This window comes from Vicugna pacos, chromosome 3, assembly GCF_048564905.1.
Source record: "Vicugna pacos chromosome 3, VicPac4, whole genome shotgun sequence".
NCBI classification, from domain to species: Eukaryota; Metazoa; Chordata; class Mammalia; order Artiodactyla; family Camelidae; genus Vicugna; species Vicugna pacos.
Window position 1 is genome coordinate 114413248 of NC_132989.1, and position 17865 is coordinate 114431112.

The window sequence follows — 17865 nt, forward strand, 5'->3', positions numbered from 1 at the left end:
AATCCCATCCGGCAAGATTACACTAAATACTCTTGTTTCTATCCTGAAGTGTTTGTTCCCACACAAAGAAGCCACAGGGGACACCACTCATTGGCTTCAGCTTTATCAGCTTTATCCTGGGGGTGGTCAGGAGACTGATCTCGACTCTTCCCCTAGATGGCACTTCCTCCGCATCCCAGGGTCTGCGAGGAGGACCATGGTCCCTGGGGGTGCTCTCTGACCTGCCTTCTCCTTTCTCCTCCTTCGCTTCCAGGAACAGCATCGCCGCCTCAGCCGTGTGTGTCTTCAACCTGAGTGCCATCTCACAGGCCTTTAACGGGCCCTTCAAGTACCAGGAGAACTCACGGTCCGCCTGGCTGCCATATCCCAACCCCAACCCCAACTTCCAGGTAATTCCAGGGACAAAAGGGCACTCCTCCATGGTCAGCCCTTCAGCTAGAATGCGGAGAACTTGTGTAGCCAGACTGGCTGGGATAATTTAAACTCCTGGTGCGTGCAGCATGCAGCTGTGAGCTGCTGCCCCCCTCGCCCCTCGTGGACAGTCCCACACTCAGCTTGCCTCATGTAAATAGACCGAGGCCTTTTGTCCACTGAGGCGCCTGGACCGATAAAGGGCCTTTTGTCAGCTGTGAGGCCGGAGGCTGCACTGAAAAAGGCTAGCATAATGCAGCAGGTTGGGAATCCGAGCTTCAATTAGGACTAATGATGCTGGACTCTGTGTCCTCAGACGCTCTGATTCCTGATGAATGACACTGTAATGAGTGGGGTCCAGGGCACAGAGCAGTGGAGGTGAAAAAACAGAATTTGAGCTCTCACTGGCAAATGTGGTGAGGTTTCCTGTTGGGGTGAACGGGATGTGATGGGGCAGCTAAGGGTAAAGAAGAGCAGTTGGCGGCTATTCAGTCGTAAATCACAGAGCTGCAGCATGTTCAGGCTGTCAAGGGCTCTGTGCATCATCGACTACCATCTACGCATGTTTAGAAGAAGCTGAGATGCAAAGAGATTAAGCAGTTTACTCGTGTGTGATCGGTCAGCAGATGTATTAGTGAGCTCAGGCTGCTGCAACAAAATAGCACAGTTCTGGAAGCTAGAGGTCCATGATCAAGGTTCTGGCCAATTCAGTTTCTGCTGAGAACTGCCTTCCTTGCTTATGGAGGGCCACCTTCTCACTGTGTCTTATGAAGCTTTCCCCCAGTGAGCAAGGAGAGATGCTAATCCTAGGAGGTCAGGGCCCCACCCTTACGACCTCATTTAACCTCAGGTACTTCCTTAGAGGCTCCATCTCCAAATACAGCCACCCTAAGGGTAAGGGTTTCACATATGAATCCTGGGGAGACACAGGCATTCGTGCATCACAGCAGGCTTCCCTTGAGGGCCCTCCTTCTGAGAAGAACTTTCATAGCGTCAGCATCACCATCATCATCTCATCACCATCAAATGTAAGTTCTAGCACCACCGTGTTCCCGACCCCGGGCCAGTGCTTCACACGCTCCAGGCTGCATTCTGACAATAGAGCCTTGATTGGTGACTACTTCTCCCACAGACACAGAAGGACATTGAGCCCAAGAGCACGTAACTCGGGCCAAGGACACTAGCTGGTTAGTGGCCGAGCTGGGACTCCAACCCCAGTCCTCAGATGCAAAACCCTAACCTCTTCCAACCAGAAGCACTTCAGTTACCATAACTAATCACTGCTCAGACTGGGTCCTGTAGCCAGGCCTCCACACTCTGGCTGGTTTGTCATCCCAACACGTAAAATCTCTGGCTTGTGAGAAAGCTGGGCGCATGGAGAAGTTCAGTTGTCTTACGCTTTATTGGACTTCGGCCAGGGCTGTTCCGCTCTGACTGTTTTGATTTTCTTTTCCCCTGAAGACCATGGGGTTGGGAACTGGCAGGGGTCACTGCTTTACCTGTGCGAGTTGCTCGGCCTCCCCCATCTCACGTTCTCATCAACAAAGTGAGGAAGGGGGGCTATCTTAGGAATATCTGTTTTATGTGCTTTGTCTTAGTTTCTCCTCTCAGCAGTTCTATAAAATGGGGCGTCATTAGCCCTGCTTATAAGTCAGGAAACTGTGTGATCAGATTGATATTTATTATCCAAGCCTTACTAGGAAGAAAGTTCAGTGCTGGACAAAGCAGTTCAGGCAAGCCAACAGCTGAGTGGGAGCGAGACGTGAAGCAGTCACGTTTCCTGCTGACCTGTGTGGTTCATGTGATTATTAGCGGAACACCAGCTCTCTTTCCCCTTTGCTGAGTCTCTGCGTCTCAGCCTACCTGGGTCCCTGAATCTTGGGGTAAAATTTAACTGTTTAAGAAGGTTTCTTGTAAGGATAGACTAGGAGTTTGGGATTAATAGATACATATTACTTATAAAACAGATAAACAACAAGGACCTACCATATTAGCACAGGGAACTATATTCAATTTCTTATAATAACATATAATGGAAAATAATCTGAAATATATATGTGTATTTATAACTGGATCACTTTTCTGTACACATGAAACTAATCTTATAAATTGACTACACTTCAATAAAAAAATAAGAATTAAAAAGAAAGCCCATTGTAAAATCCTGAAGGTTAAAAAGCAATTAACAAAGATGCTCGCTCTATTTCTAGTGTCCTTTTAGTGTCTTGATGTTTCTATTGCAAAAGTCTTCACAGTGAACAGTGATTTAATAAACTTTGTGATGCCTTACCTCCTCCAGGCAGTGGATAACTTTCAGCCTGGATGTATTTGTCTCACACAGCAAATCCCCTCATTTCCTACGGCCACAGCCATCTGGTCTTATAATGCCAGCGTCACACCGAAGGGCTTACTCAAGTTTGTGAGCTGGAAGTCGGGCCCTGCAGTGGAATCAATGAATCCCTCAGAATGTGGCATGCATTTCAGACAGGAAGCTTGCTCAGCTGAGGTTGTCTTCTTCGGGTAGAATTTAAGATTTGCTTGGAAGCTAAGTTGTGGATTATGGTGATTCTTTCTATAACTCCTGGTACAAATAGGTACCAAGTGTTTTCTTTTTGTTTAGCATATTTGATAACCGTGTTAACATAAGGCGACCCTACTGACTTCCGTGAGACCGTCTAGGCTGGAAAAGAGTGGGAATGTGTTTTCAATTAAGGATCCCTCCACTGGTTCTGTTTAAAGGGCCTTATGTTTGCAATAACCAACAATGGAAAGTGCTTTGATTCTTTTTTATTATTGTTTGCCTACTAACACTTGGAATTCTATGCAGTTCTTCCATACTAGGAGCAGCTAATTAATTATCGGAGCAGATATGTGATTCAGGTTCAGGAAGAAGAAAGGGCTAAGAGGAACAGTGCATCATTTTTTCAAGATTTAACGCAGAAATTTCTATTGAAAACAATAACAAAACAGAATAAAACCTGTTAATTTTGTCAGTTACAATACAGCAGCCACGGTAGCAGGTGCTGTAAAAGTCTGCCCTGTTAAAGGCTGCAGTCCCCCAAAGCCGTCCAGACTTTCTTGTCTCACCCAGCAGGACAACCGTCCGTCACTATCGGAAAACATCATCCAGACCCAGCAGCACGGCTGCCGTGGGACAGACTCTGGAGTTTTCTGTGCAGTTTTGATTACTGCGAATCAGAAATGATGCAGCCGAAATGGAAAATAGACCCTTAGAAGTGGTCAAGCAGATGAGGAAGCCATTGCTGGAGGGCCGAATGAAGGGACTTGGCCGAGTTATCAGCACCATCTGGTGTGCAGTACGTGTTTGTAGCGAGACAGGAGGAAGGGTGCCATCACAGTTGGCGCTCCCAGTGTGAGGCTGTGACCACAGATTTGCCACCTAGTTCACTGGCCGTCTAGGACAAGGGTGGATCTGTGGTCCCTGAAACAAGCAAACAAGAATGCTAGTCTTACTGTCCAAGAATTAGTAGAAGTATTGATTCTATGATTTTCAGAGGCGTTAGCAAGACACCGTTATGGATTGTGAGCCACATGAACATGATGGCTATGTTTTTACTATTTTTATTGTTTTCCTCTTGCCCAGAGTCCCCAGGGTGTCACACAGACACTGCGGGAGCCCACTATATAAGGCACAGCTAGAGAATTTGCAGCCCATTAGAGAGCGAGGTGGGTTCCTTGTGAGCTAATGAATGTATACTATAAATTTAAATAGCCTTCAAAATATTTGAAAAAGAGTCCTTGGGTGAGATGTTCATCATAAGCTGGTTAGGGAAACCAGACCATCGTAAAGTATAGTTTAAAACCAGTCCTTGGCTGGCAATTTTGTCACTCAGTTCCAACCTATAGGGTTTTTTCTCACAACACCAAGCAATTCTCCAACACCAGCTGTGCGTCCTGTGATTCAACTCAGTTCTGACACTGTTTCCCCAGAGACAGCATCAGATCCCACAGGCTAAGGGCTCAGTCCTACAAGACTCTCCCTGACCCTCACTTCAGACATTAGCTTCAAGTTCAGGTTGGCACCCGTGCTTCTGCCCTATGGTTCCGATGACCCCCCTCTTTAATTTCATTAATTGGCTCATGGAACTCAGAAACATTTTACTTACTAGATCGCTGGTTTATTATAAGGGAAATAACTCAGAAACAGCCAGATGGAAGAGATGCAAAGGGCAAGGTCTGGGGAAAGAGCATGGAGCTCTCTCTGAGCTGGACACACTCCCTGAATTTCCATGTGTTCACCAACCTGGCAGCTCACAGCTCCATTCTTTTGGTTTTCCTGGAGGCTTTGTTACACAGGCAAGATTGATCCAATCATTGACCGCTGGAAATGGATTCAACCGCTAGCACCTTTCTCCCCCCTGGATGTCAGGGTACTGGGACTGAAAGTTCCAGCCCTCTAATCACATGGTTGGGTCCCCTGGAAACCAGCCCCGATCCTTAGGTGCTTTCCAAAAGTCGCCTCATTACCGTAACAAAAGACATCTTTACTACTGTCATCACTTAGGAAATTTCAAGGGTTTTAAGAGCTCGGTGACAGAACGGGGATGAAGACCAAATATTTATTTCTTATTTCAAATCACAACATCACAGTGACAGCTGAGGTTGCTGACTTATAAGACAGGGTGTCCAGGAGTGAAAACCACAAGGGGTCTTGCCAGGCAGTCCCGGCCCACCCAGGCCTCCAAGTATCCCAGGTCCCCAGCGTCCTTAAGAGCAGCCAGAGGTCCTCAGTTTTATATTATGTCTCCTGATTTCTATGATGTCAATTAAAAAAAACCAAAAAACGCCATGCATAGAAAGCAAAACCCATGTCCAAAACTTCACCCAGCAGGCAGACTGCTGAATGCCACCTGGGCCTGAAATACTGCTGCTGGCTTCAGGACGAGGAAGCAGCCAAACACTGTCACCCTCAGAACTAGAACTCACCTGGATCGGCTTCAGACCAAGTCTGGTAGAGCTTCCACTTCGTAACACGTTTGTTAACAGGCAGTGCTCTGTCTGCCAAGTGTTGCTATTAAATATGTTAATGACATAAAATCTCCTGGCACAGCCCACCCCACCCCCCGACACAACTGCCGTGTGTTCATCCATTGATTCCTTCCTGTCTTTATCTATTCATTCATTCCCTTTAGCCCCTGCGGCTCAATGGACCATAGAATTGCTGCTTCGAGGCGGACACACTGACCATTTACCATTGTTTGAATGGTTTCTCTGTGCCAGGAGCACGGCCTTGCTCCTCAGCACGTGCAAGCACATGTGATTCATGTACAGATGGTCTCCACTGAGAGTCCCCGTTGGCCTCACAGCCACCCTGCGAAGTGAGCAGGGGAGGTGTTTTCTAGACACTTGATGGGTCAAGAGACAGGCTGAGAGGCAGGGCCTCACCTGAGGCCACGTGGCTCCCAGGTCACAGAGCCGCATCCTTCATCTTCACCTGACCTTCCCACTGCCTGATACCCGGGCCGCCCCTGCCAGGATGTGACATTAAACTGAGCACTGGACCAGTTTCAGAATGCATTTCGCTGCAAGAGTCTTTGATTCGACAGTCATGCTGTCGTTTCCCGGCGTGGGAGGCACCGTACCCAGTACTTCAGGAGTACCGCCTGTTATACAAAAGCCTTTTCCATCTACTTCTGTACCTCGAACCGATTATAAAAGCAAGTACTGGAAATGACATGTTATAAAAGGAGTTAAAGATGCTATGGACAGGGAATTCGTTTCCAATAAACCTACATAGTTGAAGCTCTGAGGATCAGCCTTTATTGGTAACGGGACTTAAAGTCTATGAAAGAAATGGGAGCGGTTGTTGCGAATTTTCTGATTCTGCGCTCTGCCCCAGGAAAGCTCCGCTGGCTCTCCTATCCCCCTTTTTACCTCATCTTGGCCCAAAACCATCCTGTGGAACACCTGCCAGCCTCCCTACAACGCAGCTCTGAATTGAGTTCTCAGCAATTCCCAGGCCTGATTTCCCCTGTGTCTCCCAGATTCCTCTTCATGCTACTTCTGACCCGAGACGCCCGCTCCTGCCCATTTCCTTCTGATTTCTTCCTTCCCCCTCTCCCCCTACCTCCCTTCCTCCCTCACTTCGTCTGTCTCCTTAGCCCCCTCTCTTCTTGCAAATTCATCATTGTTGGGGAAGAAGACATTTCTCTCTCCTTCTTGGTTCTTCTGACCAGTCGAAGAATTAAATTGACGTGAGAAAGATTAACAGGGGGAAAGCAAACGAATTTTAATAACACATATGCATTAGAGAGACCAGGAAAACCGATTAACTCCCCCAAATGACTGAAGCCCTCACCTCAAATTCACCTTCAGCTAAAGATAAAAGAGGACCTTGTGGGTAGCAGTTTGGGCCTTCAAAGAGGAGGAAGGCAATTGATCCAGAGATAGAAAAGCAAATGTTTGGTAAATAAATGCTTGCTGGCCCAGGAGGAGACAGTGAGACACAGCGTGGACCCTGATCCCTGGGCCCTGCCGAGTTTCCCTACCACCCTCAGGCCATATTCTTTGTAGATGTTTCTGGACATACTCTATTCCAGGAGCAGACCCTCTACCTCATTTTTTTTTTAAAGCAGTTAAGGGGAAGATCAAAGGTTTTTCCTGAGTCTTTTCAGCCTTCATTGTTTTCAGCTGGAAATAACCCGCATGCCTGAGAGACATTTCAGAGTGGCAAGTTTTGCTCCCCTACACCGTGTGTGTTCTCAGATGCTAGACTCTAAACAATTTTTTTTTGTTTCTTCTAGCTTAGCATATGAGCACAGAGCAGTGAGCCCAGCCCAGTGTTTTGCAGCCCATGTGAAAGACAGCAGAGCAAGGCTCATGGCTTACAGATTACCATGACCTCGTTCTATCTCCTTGGAGCCCAGATCTTACTTAAAGACCTGCCGTTCGTTCCAAGGAAAACTAGAAAATCTGCATGACGCGTTGGCTGCATTTCCGGTGTGGGAACCTGGTTTATCTGACAGATAGAGTAGCCTGCGTTTAGCCAGACAGCTCCCGAGGGTCTCAATAGGTGCTGTGGAGGCTGTTCAAATTCAAGTTAGCAATGGCTTCTACTTTTGTTTTTTAAACTTCTGATCATTCTTTTATGATGGAGTCAAGAGACTCTCCAAATATAGTGAGTTCAGATCTGCAATGAGAGAGACTCCAATGACGGGAGCTTTCAAGGAAAATGGAGAAGCAGGCATGTTTGTGCACTCCAGTCATTAAGATTCCAAGTCAGCCTCCAGCCGGGGTGGCCACGGTCAACTGTGGGTGTGCAGGAGGCTGGCTCTGGTAACGGCCTGTCTTCCTCTGCAGTGTGGCACCATGGACCAGGGCCTGTACGTGAACCTGACGGAAAGGAACCTGCAGGATGCTCAGAAGTTCATTCTGATGCATGAGGTGGTACAGCCAGTGACCGCAGTGCCCGCCTTCATGGAGGACAACAGCCGCTTCTCCCATGTGGCTGTCGACGTGGTGCAGGGCAGGGACGCGCTGGTCCACATCATCTATTTGGCCACAGGTAGGAGCTTGCCCTTGCTCGGAGAAGTCTCTGACCATCATCTGATTTCACTTTTTACATTCCAAACACTCGATCCCAGGGTCAAGCTTTGGGTCCGTCCTCTTTCCTCTAAGCCGCAAAGCCCATCAGGCTCCCTCATGCTTAGCGTCCTCTGGAAATAATTTCATTCTCTTTTTTCAACTGTGTTAGTCATAATTTTAATTGGAAAGGCAGTGCCTGACTTCTTAACTAGTGTTTCTTAACCACACGTAAGTCTTTTCTTGGCAAGACCCTTTTCATTTGGATAATTTAAGACAGTGGAGTTTGTTAGAGGAGCTCGCTGGGTGAAATGCTATCCTGGGATTATCAGATGATTTCCGATTGGTTTAAAAACAGTGTTCACAGCAAGATATTCCTATTGTAGGACGGTATGGAGAAGCATTCCGAAGAATATGTCTATGGGCATAAATAACAAAATATTTTATAGAAAACACAGGAAACAATGCTGACCCAATTGTCAGTGACAACTAGACCCGCCTGGTTTCCATAGTAACTCGCCTGTTGAAGGCAGGTGCCATCTTCGTTCATTATGGGAACAGCACTGGGTGTTTGAGGCCAGGCTCATGGCTGCGTCTTAGTTTCACAAACTTGCCCAGCATTTTCTTGCCTTCAGGTCCTCCCCTACAGAGCTCCTTCTTTGTGAAGGACATGTCCTCTGTCCAGTGTTTGGTGTAATTGGCACCTTTGCATAGAACACAGTTTCCATTGTTGTTAATAATATCTTATATCCATCAGCTGGTTAATTTTATTGATGAAATTACTGAGATTTACTAAGGTTTTCCTATCTTGTGGTCCGTCTGAGCACTGATGAGTAAGATGGTGAACAGACAGGCAGTTTGTCTCTGCTGAACCTCACAGGCCAGTGGGGACAACCAATAAGAAGCCAACACTAAAAAAGTTCTGAGAGAGGAGATGACAAGCTTATGCAGTGGGTGTGAATAGAGGGAGGTGGTAGTGAGAGCCAGGGAGCCTCCTGTGCTCGGCCGGCAAAGTTGGACTCTCCTAGGAGGTGATGGTTAAGCTGAGAGCTGACGTAGGAGGAACAGCTGGCCTTACACGAGGAGGGAAGCAGCCAGGGTGCCAGAGGCAGGAGTGGGCAGCTGTGGCCGGTGCCGCTGTGTGGTCAGGTCAAGTCAGGACCGAAATGTAACCACTGAATCCCCAAAGGAGGCCACTGGTGCCTCCAAAGTTCCATCTGAGGGAAGAGCAGGGGGACAAGGAGGGAGCATAGAGGAAGCTGGGTGGAAATAGCTACTATGAGCAAGGCTTCCAGAGGTATTCGGGGAAGACCTGGAGGAGATGGACCTGGTTGCCTTGGGGACGGAACTTCAAGTCTGTTGTTTGTTTTAAGAGCAGACAAGAAATTACCATCACAGTGTCTGTCTTGCTCACTAGAGAGCAGAAGAACCAGGACTCTTTTCCTGCCATTTTTATCCTAATGCCCCACAGCAGTGAGCCTACCATGTGATGGGTTGAGGAATGAATGAAATGGACCTTTCCAAAATTTTTCCTAGTTTTTTCTCTTTTTTCCCATAAATGTTCTGGTTGATGTGCAGAGAATAGAGTCCTGTTGGAATTCTAAGAGGCTGTTGAGTTCCTCATCAGTACTTGGAGGGGGGATGGTGAGGGGGATGGGCTGGTCCAGAGCAGGTCTGGGCGGGTCAGTGCAGAGCAGCCTATGGCCTCAACCTGAGAATTCTGAGCTAGTCCACTACCAAGGCCTTGGGAAGGTCACGTTTGTTTCCATTGTGTTTATGAGGATTTACAGTGAGCTTCTGATGACTTCTGGTGACCCTGTCCTTCTACTTTAATTTTGACAATTTTCTCAGTCAGTTCAGGCTGCTGTAATGAAGTACTACGGACTGGGCACCTCAAACAAGAGACATTTATTCCATGCAGTTTTGGAGGCTGGGAAGTCCAACCTCAAGTTGCCGGCCGATTTGTTTCCTGGTGAGGGCTGTTCCTGGTTTGCAGATGGCCGTCTTCTTGCTGTGTCCTCACATGGTCCTCTCTCTCCTGTCTCTTCTTATGAGGGCACTGATCCCATCATGGGGCTCCACCCTCATGACCTGGTCACCTCCCAAAGTCCTGACCTCCAAATGCATTGCTTTGATGATTAGGGCTTTGACATGACATTTGGGAGGACACACACTCAGTCCACAGCAATGAGCAACTTGTTCTATTACTATTTAAAACATGCCCATTGGATTAAAATATTTGATGATTTCTACTGCAAACAACATGTTCAAACAGAATCTAAATCAAAATAAAACAGACCAATTTATGGAAATGTAGTTTGGTGCAGCCATTATGGAAAACAGTATGGAGATTCCTTAAAAAACTAAAAATAGACTTACCATATACTCCAGCAATCCCACTCCTGGGCATATATCTGGAGGGAATTCTAATTTGAAAAGACATATGCACCTCAGTGTTCATAGCAGCACTATTTGCAACAGCCAAGACATGCAAGCAACCTAAATGTCCATCTATGGATGAGTGGATAAAGAAGTTGTGGTATAATTATACAATGGAATACGACTCAGTTGTAAGAAAGAATAAAATAATGCCATCTGCAGCAACGTATATGGACCTGGAGATCATCATTCTAAGTGAAGTAAACCAGAAGGAGAAAGAAAAAAACCATGTATCACTTATATGTGGAATCTAAAAAGAAGACACAGGTGAACTTATTTATAAAACAGAAACAGACTCATAAACATAGAAAACAAACTTATGGTTACCAGAGGGGAGAGGGGTAGGGAGGGATAAATTAGGAGTTCAAGATTTGCAGATACTGACTACTATACATAAAGTAGATAAACAATATATTTATACTGTAGAGCACAGGGAGCTATGTTCAATATCTTGTAGTGACCCTATAATGAAAAGGAATGTGAAGACGAATACATGTATGTTCATGTATGACCGAAGCATTGTGCTACCCACCAGAAATGGACACAACATGGTAAAAAACAAATATACTTCAATAAACGAATGAATGAATGAATAAATAAATAAATAAAGCAGACCAACTTAGATAAATGAAAGATCTGAGGTGAAATTATGGTCAAGGTCTGTGGCCCTTAGGCTGTGCAGCCTTCCGGAAACATGCTTGCCCAGGTCAGTTTTGCATGTGCTCATGACGGGGCTCCTGCCCTTCCCTCACGTCCCCCTCTCCCACCCCTTCCTTCGCTCAGGCTGCAGGAGCCTCCTGGCCCTCTGATCCTGTCTCTATGTTTGCAGATCTGATTCTAATAATGGTATACCACGAGCCATCCAGCAAACATGCCCTATCCAGATTCACGTTTTTATTCTGCAGACCTGATTTTTTGCCTTTGTGTTAGTCCACTGCCCATGGACAAATTCAGTCATGGCATATACAGCAAGATGCTACTAACTCAGATCGCACGTTGGGGTTACGGGAGAAGACGCCATGCATGGAACTCTTCTGCAGTTTCCGTGCCTCACAAGTCGGGTTGTTAAACTCAAGGCGAAGGGGAGTTTGCAGTGAGTGAAGATCCCTTCCAGCAGGGAAACAGCCGTGGGTACATGGCATCCTACAGAGAGCCCTGACCCCAGCCCTATTCAAAGACTCAGGGCAAACGCACAGAGGGTTATCCTGGTGGCTGGATGTGTAGATGGTGTTTAAGTTTGTTTAGACTAGCTTGATGATTCTAACTTGAGGACCTCTATAAATTACAAATTCCATGTCACAGCCAGGTTCTAGATCTTTTCATTTATCTCTTATAGCACTGATTAATACTTCTTGAAGGAAATATCTTCTTTTGCAAGTTTTAATTCAGAATAAGATTTGGCTTTAAAGGATGTCATTTTTAATGATCCAGCAGACAGATTTCTTCTTTATATCTAAGGCATTGAAATGTGAAAGTGGAATATTAGAAAGAATGTTCAAAAAAATGCAGATCCATTTTAGCTAAACCTACTAAGTGCTGAACAACTCCCAAGAAGTAACAGTGATAAAGATTACAGAATGTGACTTTTAAAATTCAAAATTCAGTATGCCCTTCTGTTTACATCTCACTCTAGTAGAGTTCCATCAAGGCAAACCTTGGAGACATTTCTTAGGAAAGCTGGTATTGAGCACACGTGGCTGCATCCTTACCGTCCAAATGCACACGCTGTACCTTCTCCAGAAATGAATAAGCACTCAGCTGATAGAGCATGGGTGTAACATCCACAAGCAGTGAAGCCAGGATACTTCCTTCCGTGCTAATTAAATCAGTTTGAGAGCTTGGGTTTGGGAATCCGGTTTGGTTACACCTTTATTTCTCTCTCGCCTGGACTTTACTAGAATAAACACAAATTGGAGAAAACCTGCCAATGGCCATTTGAAAGCTGGCTAATTTTACTTGTCAGTATGATCTGAAAATTGAAGTGAAGTAGACCTCTGATAGTAGTGAGATTCACGGTGTTACTTGCAGCTCGAATGGCACTTCCCTGCTGGCCATCACCCCGCTGAGTCGAACTGCCTTTCCCAGACACCTTCTGGGTCCTTCTCCCTGCTACTCCCATCTCTCTCCTTGGAAACCCAGTCAGGGTGAGGTGTATTGTCTGGTCTATGACAGTGCTGATACTCTGTAAGTTATTCCTTTGAAGGTCTTCTCAGGGCAGGAGGCAAAATGGCAAATGGTAACTCCTGTAGCACAGTTCCGAGTGGAGTTCTGTAAGTGATGGAGTCTTATATGCAAATAGCTGCTCAGTTCTCTCTACAAAGACAGCATCAGCATCGCAGGGACCGTTCCTGTGTTCTGGGGATCTCGGTTTGTGGAACACTGTCTCCTCTGGCTCCTCACCTCCCTCTGTGGTCCTCCTCTGCTTCCTTCCTCCATGTAGTCTGCCTGCCCCTCCCATGAGGCCGTTGCTCTGCTCTGCCCTTGCAATGGCTGTTCTAATTCTCTGTTGCCTCCCTGGAAATACCATTCAGCTTCAAGGCTTCTACTGTTCTTTCTAGGATGAAATATATTACTTTATTTTCACTTGGCTTCCATTCCAGAGCATTACAGATCTGCTGCTTCTCTGGTCTTCTCTCTTGCTCTTACTTGGATACCCCATCCTGTAGGCTTGGTCCTTCTGCCACCTCTGCTAACCATTTATTTTAGTTTTTCCATAACTACTTATTCCCTTAATTCAAACCCTTATTATTTCTAAAGTACCATTTTAGACCAGTGTTGGTTCAATGAGAGCATGTGATACTGGGTCCGGAGCCCAACCTCATGAGATGCTGACTCAGTACGGAGAGTGGTTGTTTCTAACAGGATCCCAGGTCAACTCAGTGCTGGGCATTTCTGGGCCATATTCAAGTAGGGCTGTTCTAGAGGAAATGATGATTTTTTTTAACATAGAATTGTCTCCGTGTAATGAATGCGCCTTGCCTCTCCCTGTGGTTGAGCCCTGACATCATTGTGATTGATTTCTAATCATTTGTGATGCAGACATAAAGTCTGTTTACACACCCTGAGCCCAGCAGACATGTTTACAATTCATCTCAGTCGTTGATGGTGTGATTTGCTAACTAGTTAGCCAAACAGGTGTGACTTGATTTGAAAGAAAATGTTTTAAGGCGCAGCAAGCCAATACAGAGTGATTAAAATATATCAGGCTAAAAAAAAAAAGCGTCAGAAATTATAGCTAATGGAGCTTGGTGGTCTGGGCAGGGGCAGGCAAAGGTATAAGGGATGATTGCCCTGAAACAAAAGAATTGAGTCTGCACATTTCAAACACACCATGTTTGAGGAATATCGACTCAGAATAAATGAACACTAGATGTAGTCAGGTTATGTTTTAAATGACAAAAATAAAGAATTATTTAGGCATTCAGGAGGGAAAATATCTCCAAATGGAAAAAAAAGATTAGGTGTTCCCAGAATACTCCCCAAGTGCATAAATCCATGAAATGTGGACTCAAATATTCTGAAAAAAAGAAAATATGAATCAAGAGTATTACATTCAACCAGATACAAGGAGAACAGGCAAACATTCCCCAAAATGAAAATCTCAAGCAATAGAATAAATACCAGGGGTGTCTTTTACAAACACAAAACAAGACTAATCATTGGTGAGATTCAGCCAAACAAATGATGAAGAAGCTTTGAGAAAGAAAGGAAAACAGAACAATAGTGGAACACTCAATACCAGATTTCAGGTAAAACAATGTATATAAAAATTGGAGGGAAACTGAATGCGACTCCAGCATTTTATTCTAGGCTAAGCTTCCCTTCAAAGAGAAAGGTACATGGAGAATTTAGGGCTATAGTGTCTGTGATTTCTTACTTTCAAAAGAGAAAACCTTGATTTCTGGCCAAAGAATAAAATCAGAATAGAAATCTCAGGAAAGAAGCCATGGAAAAGGGATGGGTGGCGAGCTGAGTATCCGTGCTAATTTCAGATGAAAGAAGAATTAAGGCGTCCCACAGGACAGGAAGGGCTCTGCGAGCTGGTGGAGCAAAGTGTGCGTGGAAAACTTAAAGACGGTCCACGGACTGGACGTGTCTTCAGCACCTCCTCAGGTTTTCTGGGCCTTCCTTGCTCCTGGACCCTCAGCCGTTTGCTCTGTCTCAGCTGCCACCTGGGCTGACAGATTCCTGGGCAGGACCAGCATCTTCCAGCTGATGCCAACTCCTGGTGGCCAGGCCCTCCTGCCACTTCTGGATTTGGATAAGACCTCACATCGCTGGCCTGGGATGTAGCATCTCAAGCAGATGCTAAAGGGTCCAGGAGGTGCAACCCGGAAGTGCAGGGGGTTGTGTGACCTGTGAGGCGAGCTTCAGCCAATGCAAGGCGGGACATGGGAAGGAACCAGCAAATAAATTTCCTTTTTTTTTTTTTTCCCCCTCGGATGGGCTGTTGAGGACAAGGTTCTCCAGGGAGCCAAGCAGATGTCTCTTTGTGGCTCAGCATATAGACATGGCCCATGGTGACCCCTCACGTGGCATGACCCCCCTTTCCCGCTCCGCCTCTTCCCTCACTCACGCAGCCCTGGGATTGTACCCCTAACAATGCAGCAGTTTGTAATCCTTGCTTCACGTTCTACTTTCTAAGCAAGCTTACTGAGCAAGAATTCACCCAAACCCGCAGAGTCACAGGGCTACAAATGAAGGCAGGGATGGAGGAGACATGCTCTGTAGACCATTAAGATTTTAATCCAAGTATAGTAATAATAATAATAATTCCAAGAGGAATAGAGTCTGTAGATGTAATTAGATAAAATTAAGTTGTACTGGAGCTGAGCGGATGCTTAATCCAGCATGACTGCTGTTCTTATAAGAAGAGGAGAGACACACAGGAGAATGGCATGGGCCAACAAAGGCAGAGACTGGAGTCATGTCGCTGCCAGCCAGCGAGCCCCAGGGATGGGCGGCCACCACCAGAAGCTGGAAAGAGGCAAGGAAGGCTTGTACCCAGAGTCTCAAGGGAGCATGGCCTGGCCGACACCTCGCTCTCAGGCTTCTAGCCCCCAGAACTGTGAGCTGATAAATGCATGCTGCTTTAAGCCATCCCGGAGATGGTATTTTATTATATGAGCCCCCGGACATGAATCCGCCTGGTGTACTCTTTCACTTTGCATCAGACCTTGCAGCCAGATTTGAAGCGTAGCCTGGCTTTCTCCTGCTCCCCTGACATTTCTCAGTGTCCTGAACTCAATGAACAAAATTAGTGCTTCAGTATAACTTAATGTCAGGCCCAATTAAAATGAAAAGTCTACTGTTGAATCCAATTTAATATATGCCAAACCACTTAAAATGGTATTAAAAACAATTAATTGTTTTGTTTTACTAAATATAGGCGTATTAATTCCTATTTTTTTAATGTGCTTTGTTATTAAACATGTTTTCTGAATAATTTTATTACTTTATGCCTGGTTCCCCAACCACAAAGAAAATCTGAAGTTATATGCTACAAACTAGAAAATACCTCAGTTTACGCTAAATTGGTGCAATTGACTTCTGTTCTTATGGAGGGGCCGATTTCCGATTTCACTGTTTTCTTCTCCGTCTGCTTTCTCTCTCCTTTCTTTCTTTGTTTTAGACCCATGTAAATCATTCATTCTTTCTCTTTCATGCTTCATATGATTAGTATTGATTGAAAGTTGGCCCAAGCAATAAAACATTGCAGTCTGTGGACAGAAGAAATACAAACCATTTCTCTTCATCTCGTCTTTTCATATAAATCCTGCCCGATGTGCATTTTAGATATAACACCGTTGGGTGTCAGGGAACGTACTGGAGATTAAGCCCAAGAGTCTCCTGTCCCCAGGCCTGCAGTCTTTCCTGTTTATACAAAAATCTAGTTAATATAGTATTGTTTCTGTGTGAAACGGCATCCAAACTCCAAAGAGGTTTTATTTATGTCCACCCAATATCCCAAGTTTTCTTGTTTTGTGAATTATAGATCTCCGCTTCTGCAGGGAAACCTTCAAACCACTTACTATGAAAATTTTATGAGGAGAGTCCTCACGTGGAGCACCAATTACTGGAATGCATAATTTAGGATATGTTTTTACAGACCCTTTTATCCTGAAAATTCAGTTATGAGAAGGCTCACTTGTCTGCTGATTTGATGATGAACCTGCAAGTGTTATTACAAAAGGATTGTGCTAGTTGACCTTACCAACAAAGGTCTCCGTAGGTAGTGAAGCTCCCAGGTAGATGGCTAGTCCATTGTCACTCATTTCATTGGCTGTGACAAAATGCATTAAATACATTGTACGGTTATTACCCACACTTGCCAACTACTTCTTTTCATACAAAACCTGTTAAGAGGGATATTATACATATATGTGTGTGTGTGTGTGTGTGTGTGTGTGTATTCACTTAACAGTTTATATATAATCTTAGCAGTTTAAAACAACTTACATTTATATTCATGCAGTTTCCATGGGCTGGTAGCCTGGGCTGAGCTGTGTCATCTGCTCAGGGTCTCACCAGGCTGCAATAAAGCTGTTAGGTAGGGCTGCAGTCTCACCCGAAGGCTTGACTGGTGAAGAATCTACACACAAGCTCATTTAGATTGTTGGCAGAGTTCATTTCTTCGTGGCTGTGTGACTGACATCAACAGGGTTTTGCCGGCTCTTGGCAGAGGCCGCTTGGATGCCCTACAAGCTGTTGGCAGTTCCTTCCCCCACCCAGTCTTCTCCAACATAGCCATTTACTCCGCCCATCATGCAAAGAGCCTTTCTTCTCAGGGAGGTTCCTGTCCCTCTTTTAAGGGCTTTCACCTGATTGAGTCAGGACTACAAAGCATCATCCCACTTAATTAACTCAAAATCAACTTATTTGGGCTCGTGATGATGCCTGCAGCGTCTCTTCACTGTTGCGATGCAATGTGACTTAATCACTGGAGGGACATACCATCATGACTGGTGAGGTCACTCAACAAAACAGGTATCTAATTATGGGGCCGCCTTAGAAATTTGCTACCACAGGAGGCCTCAGGCACCCCATCCCACACCTGCTACCCACCTCTGCCAAACAAAGAACCAAACAAAAAAATCTCTCAATGTAAGTTTCAGTTAATTTCAATTTCTATTAAATACAAAATGTTCCCCTTTGGGGCAAACATCTACTCCTGCACTTCTTAGGGCTGTTCATATTCAAAGGGGAAACCAGCCCTCGCTCTCGTTTGAGCTGCCCAGTGCATTGATTGTTCTGTGCCCGATTATCTAGACCTGCCTGAAGTGCTTGTGGCAGAATGAAGTCATTTTTCATTGGCTCCAGTGCTCCATGAGCTAATGTCTGCACCGGGAAAAAAATCAATAATGTGGAAATGGAAGGCAGGGGCAAATGCCATGTATTTTATGACATTTAACAGATAATTTCCTCACAAACCAAAAACAAATAGGAAAAAAAAGTCTTACAAGATTAGAAATG

At 45.4% G+C, this 17865-nt stretch overlaps 1 protein-coding gene across 7 annotated transcripts in view; it reads left to right on the top strand.

Annotated features, from left to right (window-relative positions):
- The window catches only part of SEMA5A (semaphorin 5A), a 449868-nt gene that overhangs the window by 316291 nt on the left and 115712 nt on the right, over positions 1-17865 (top strand). For all 7 annotated transcript variants that reach the window (XM_072958863.1, XM_072958862.1, XM_072958865.1 and 4 more), the window contains 2 exons: positions 254-389; positions 7732-7936. In XM_072958863.1, coding sequence (XP_072814964.1) covers positions 254-389; positions 7732-7936 — 341 coding nt within the window. The remainder of the gene's footprint in view (positions 1-253; positions 390-7731; positions 7937-17865) is intronic.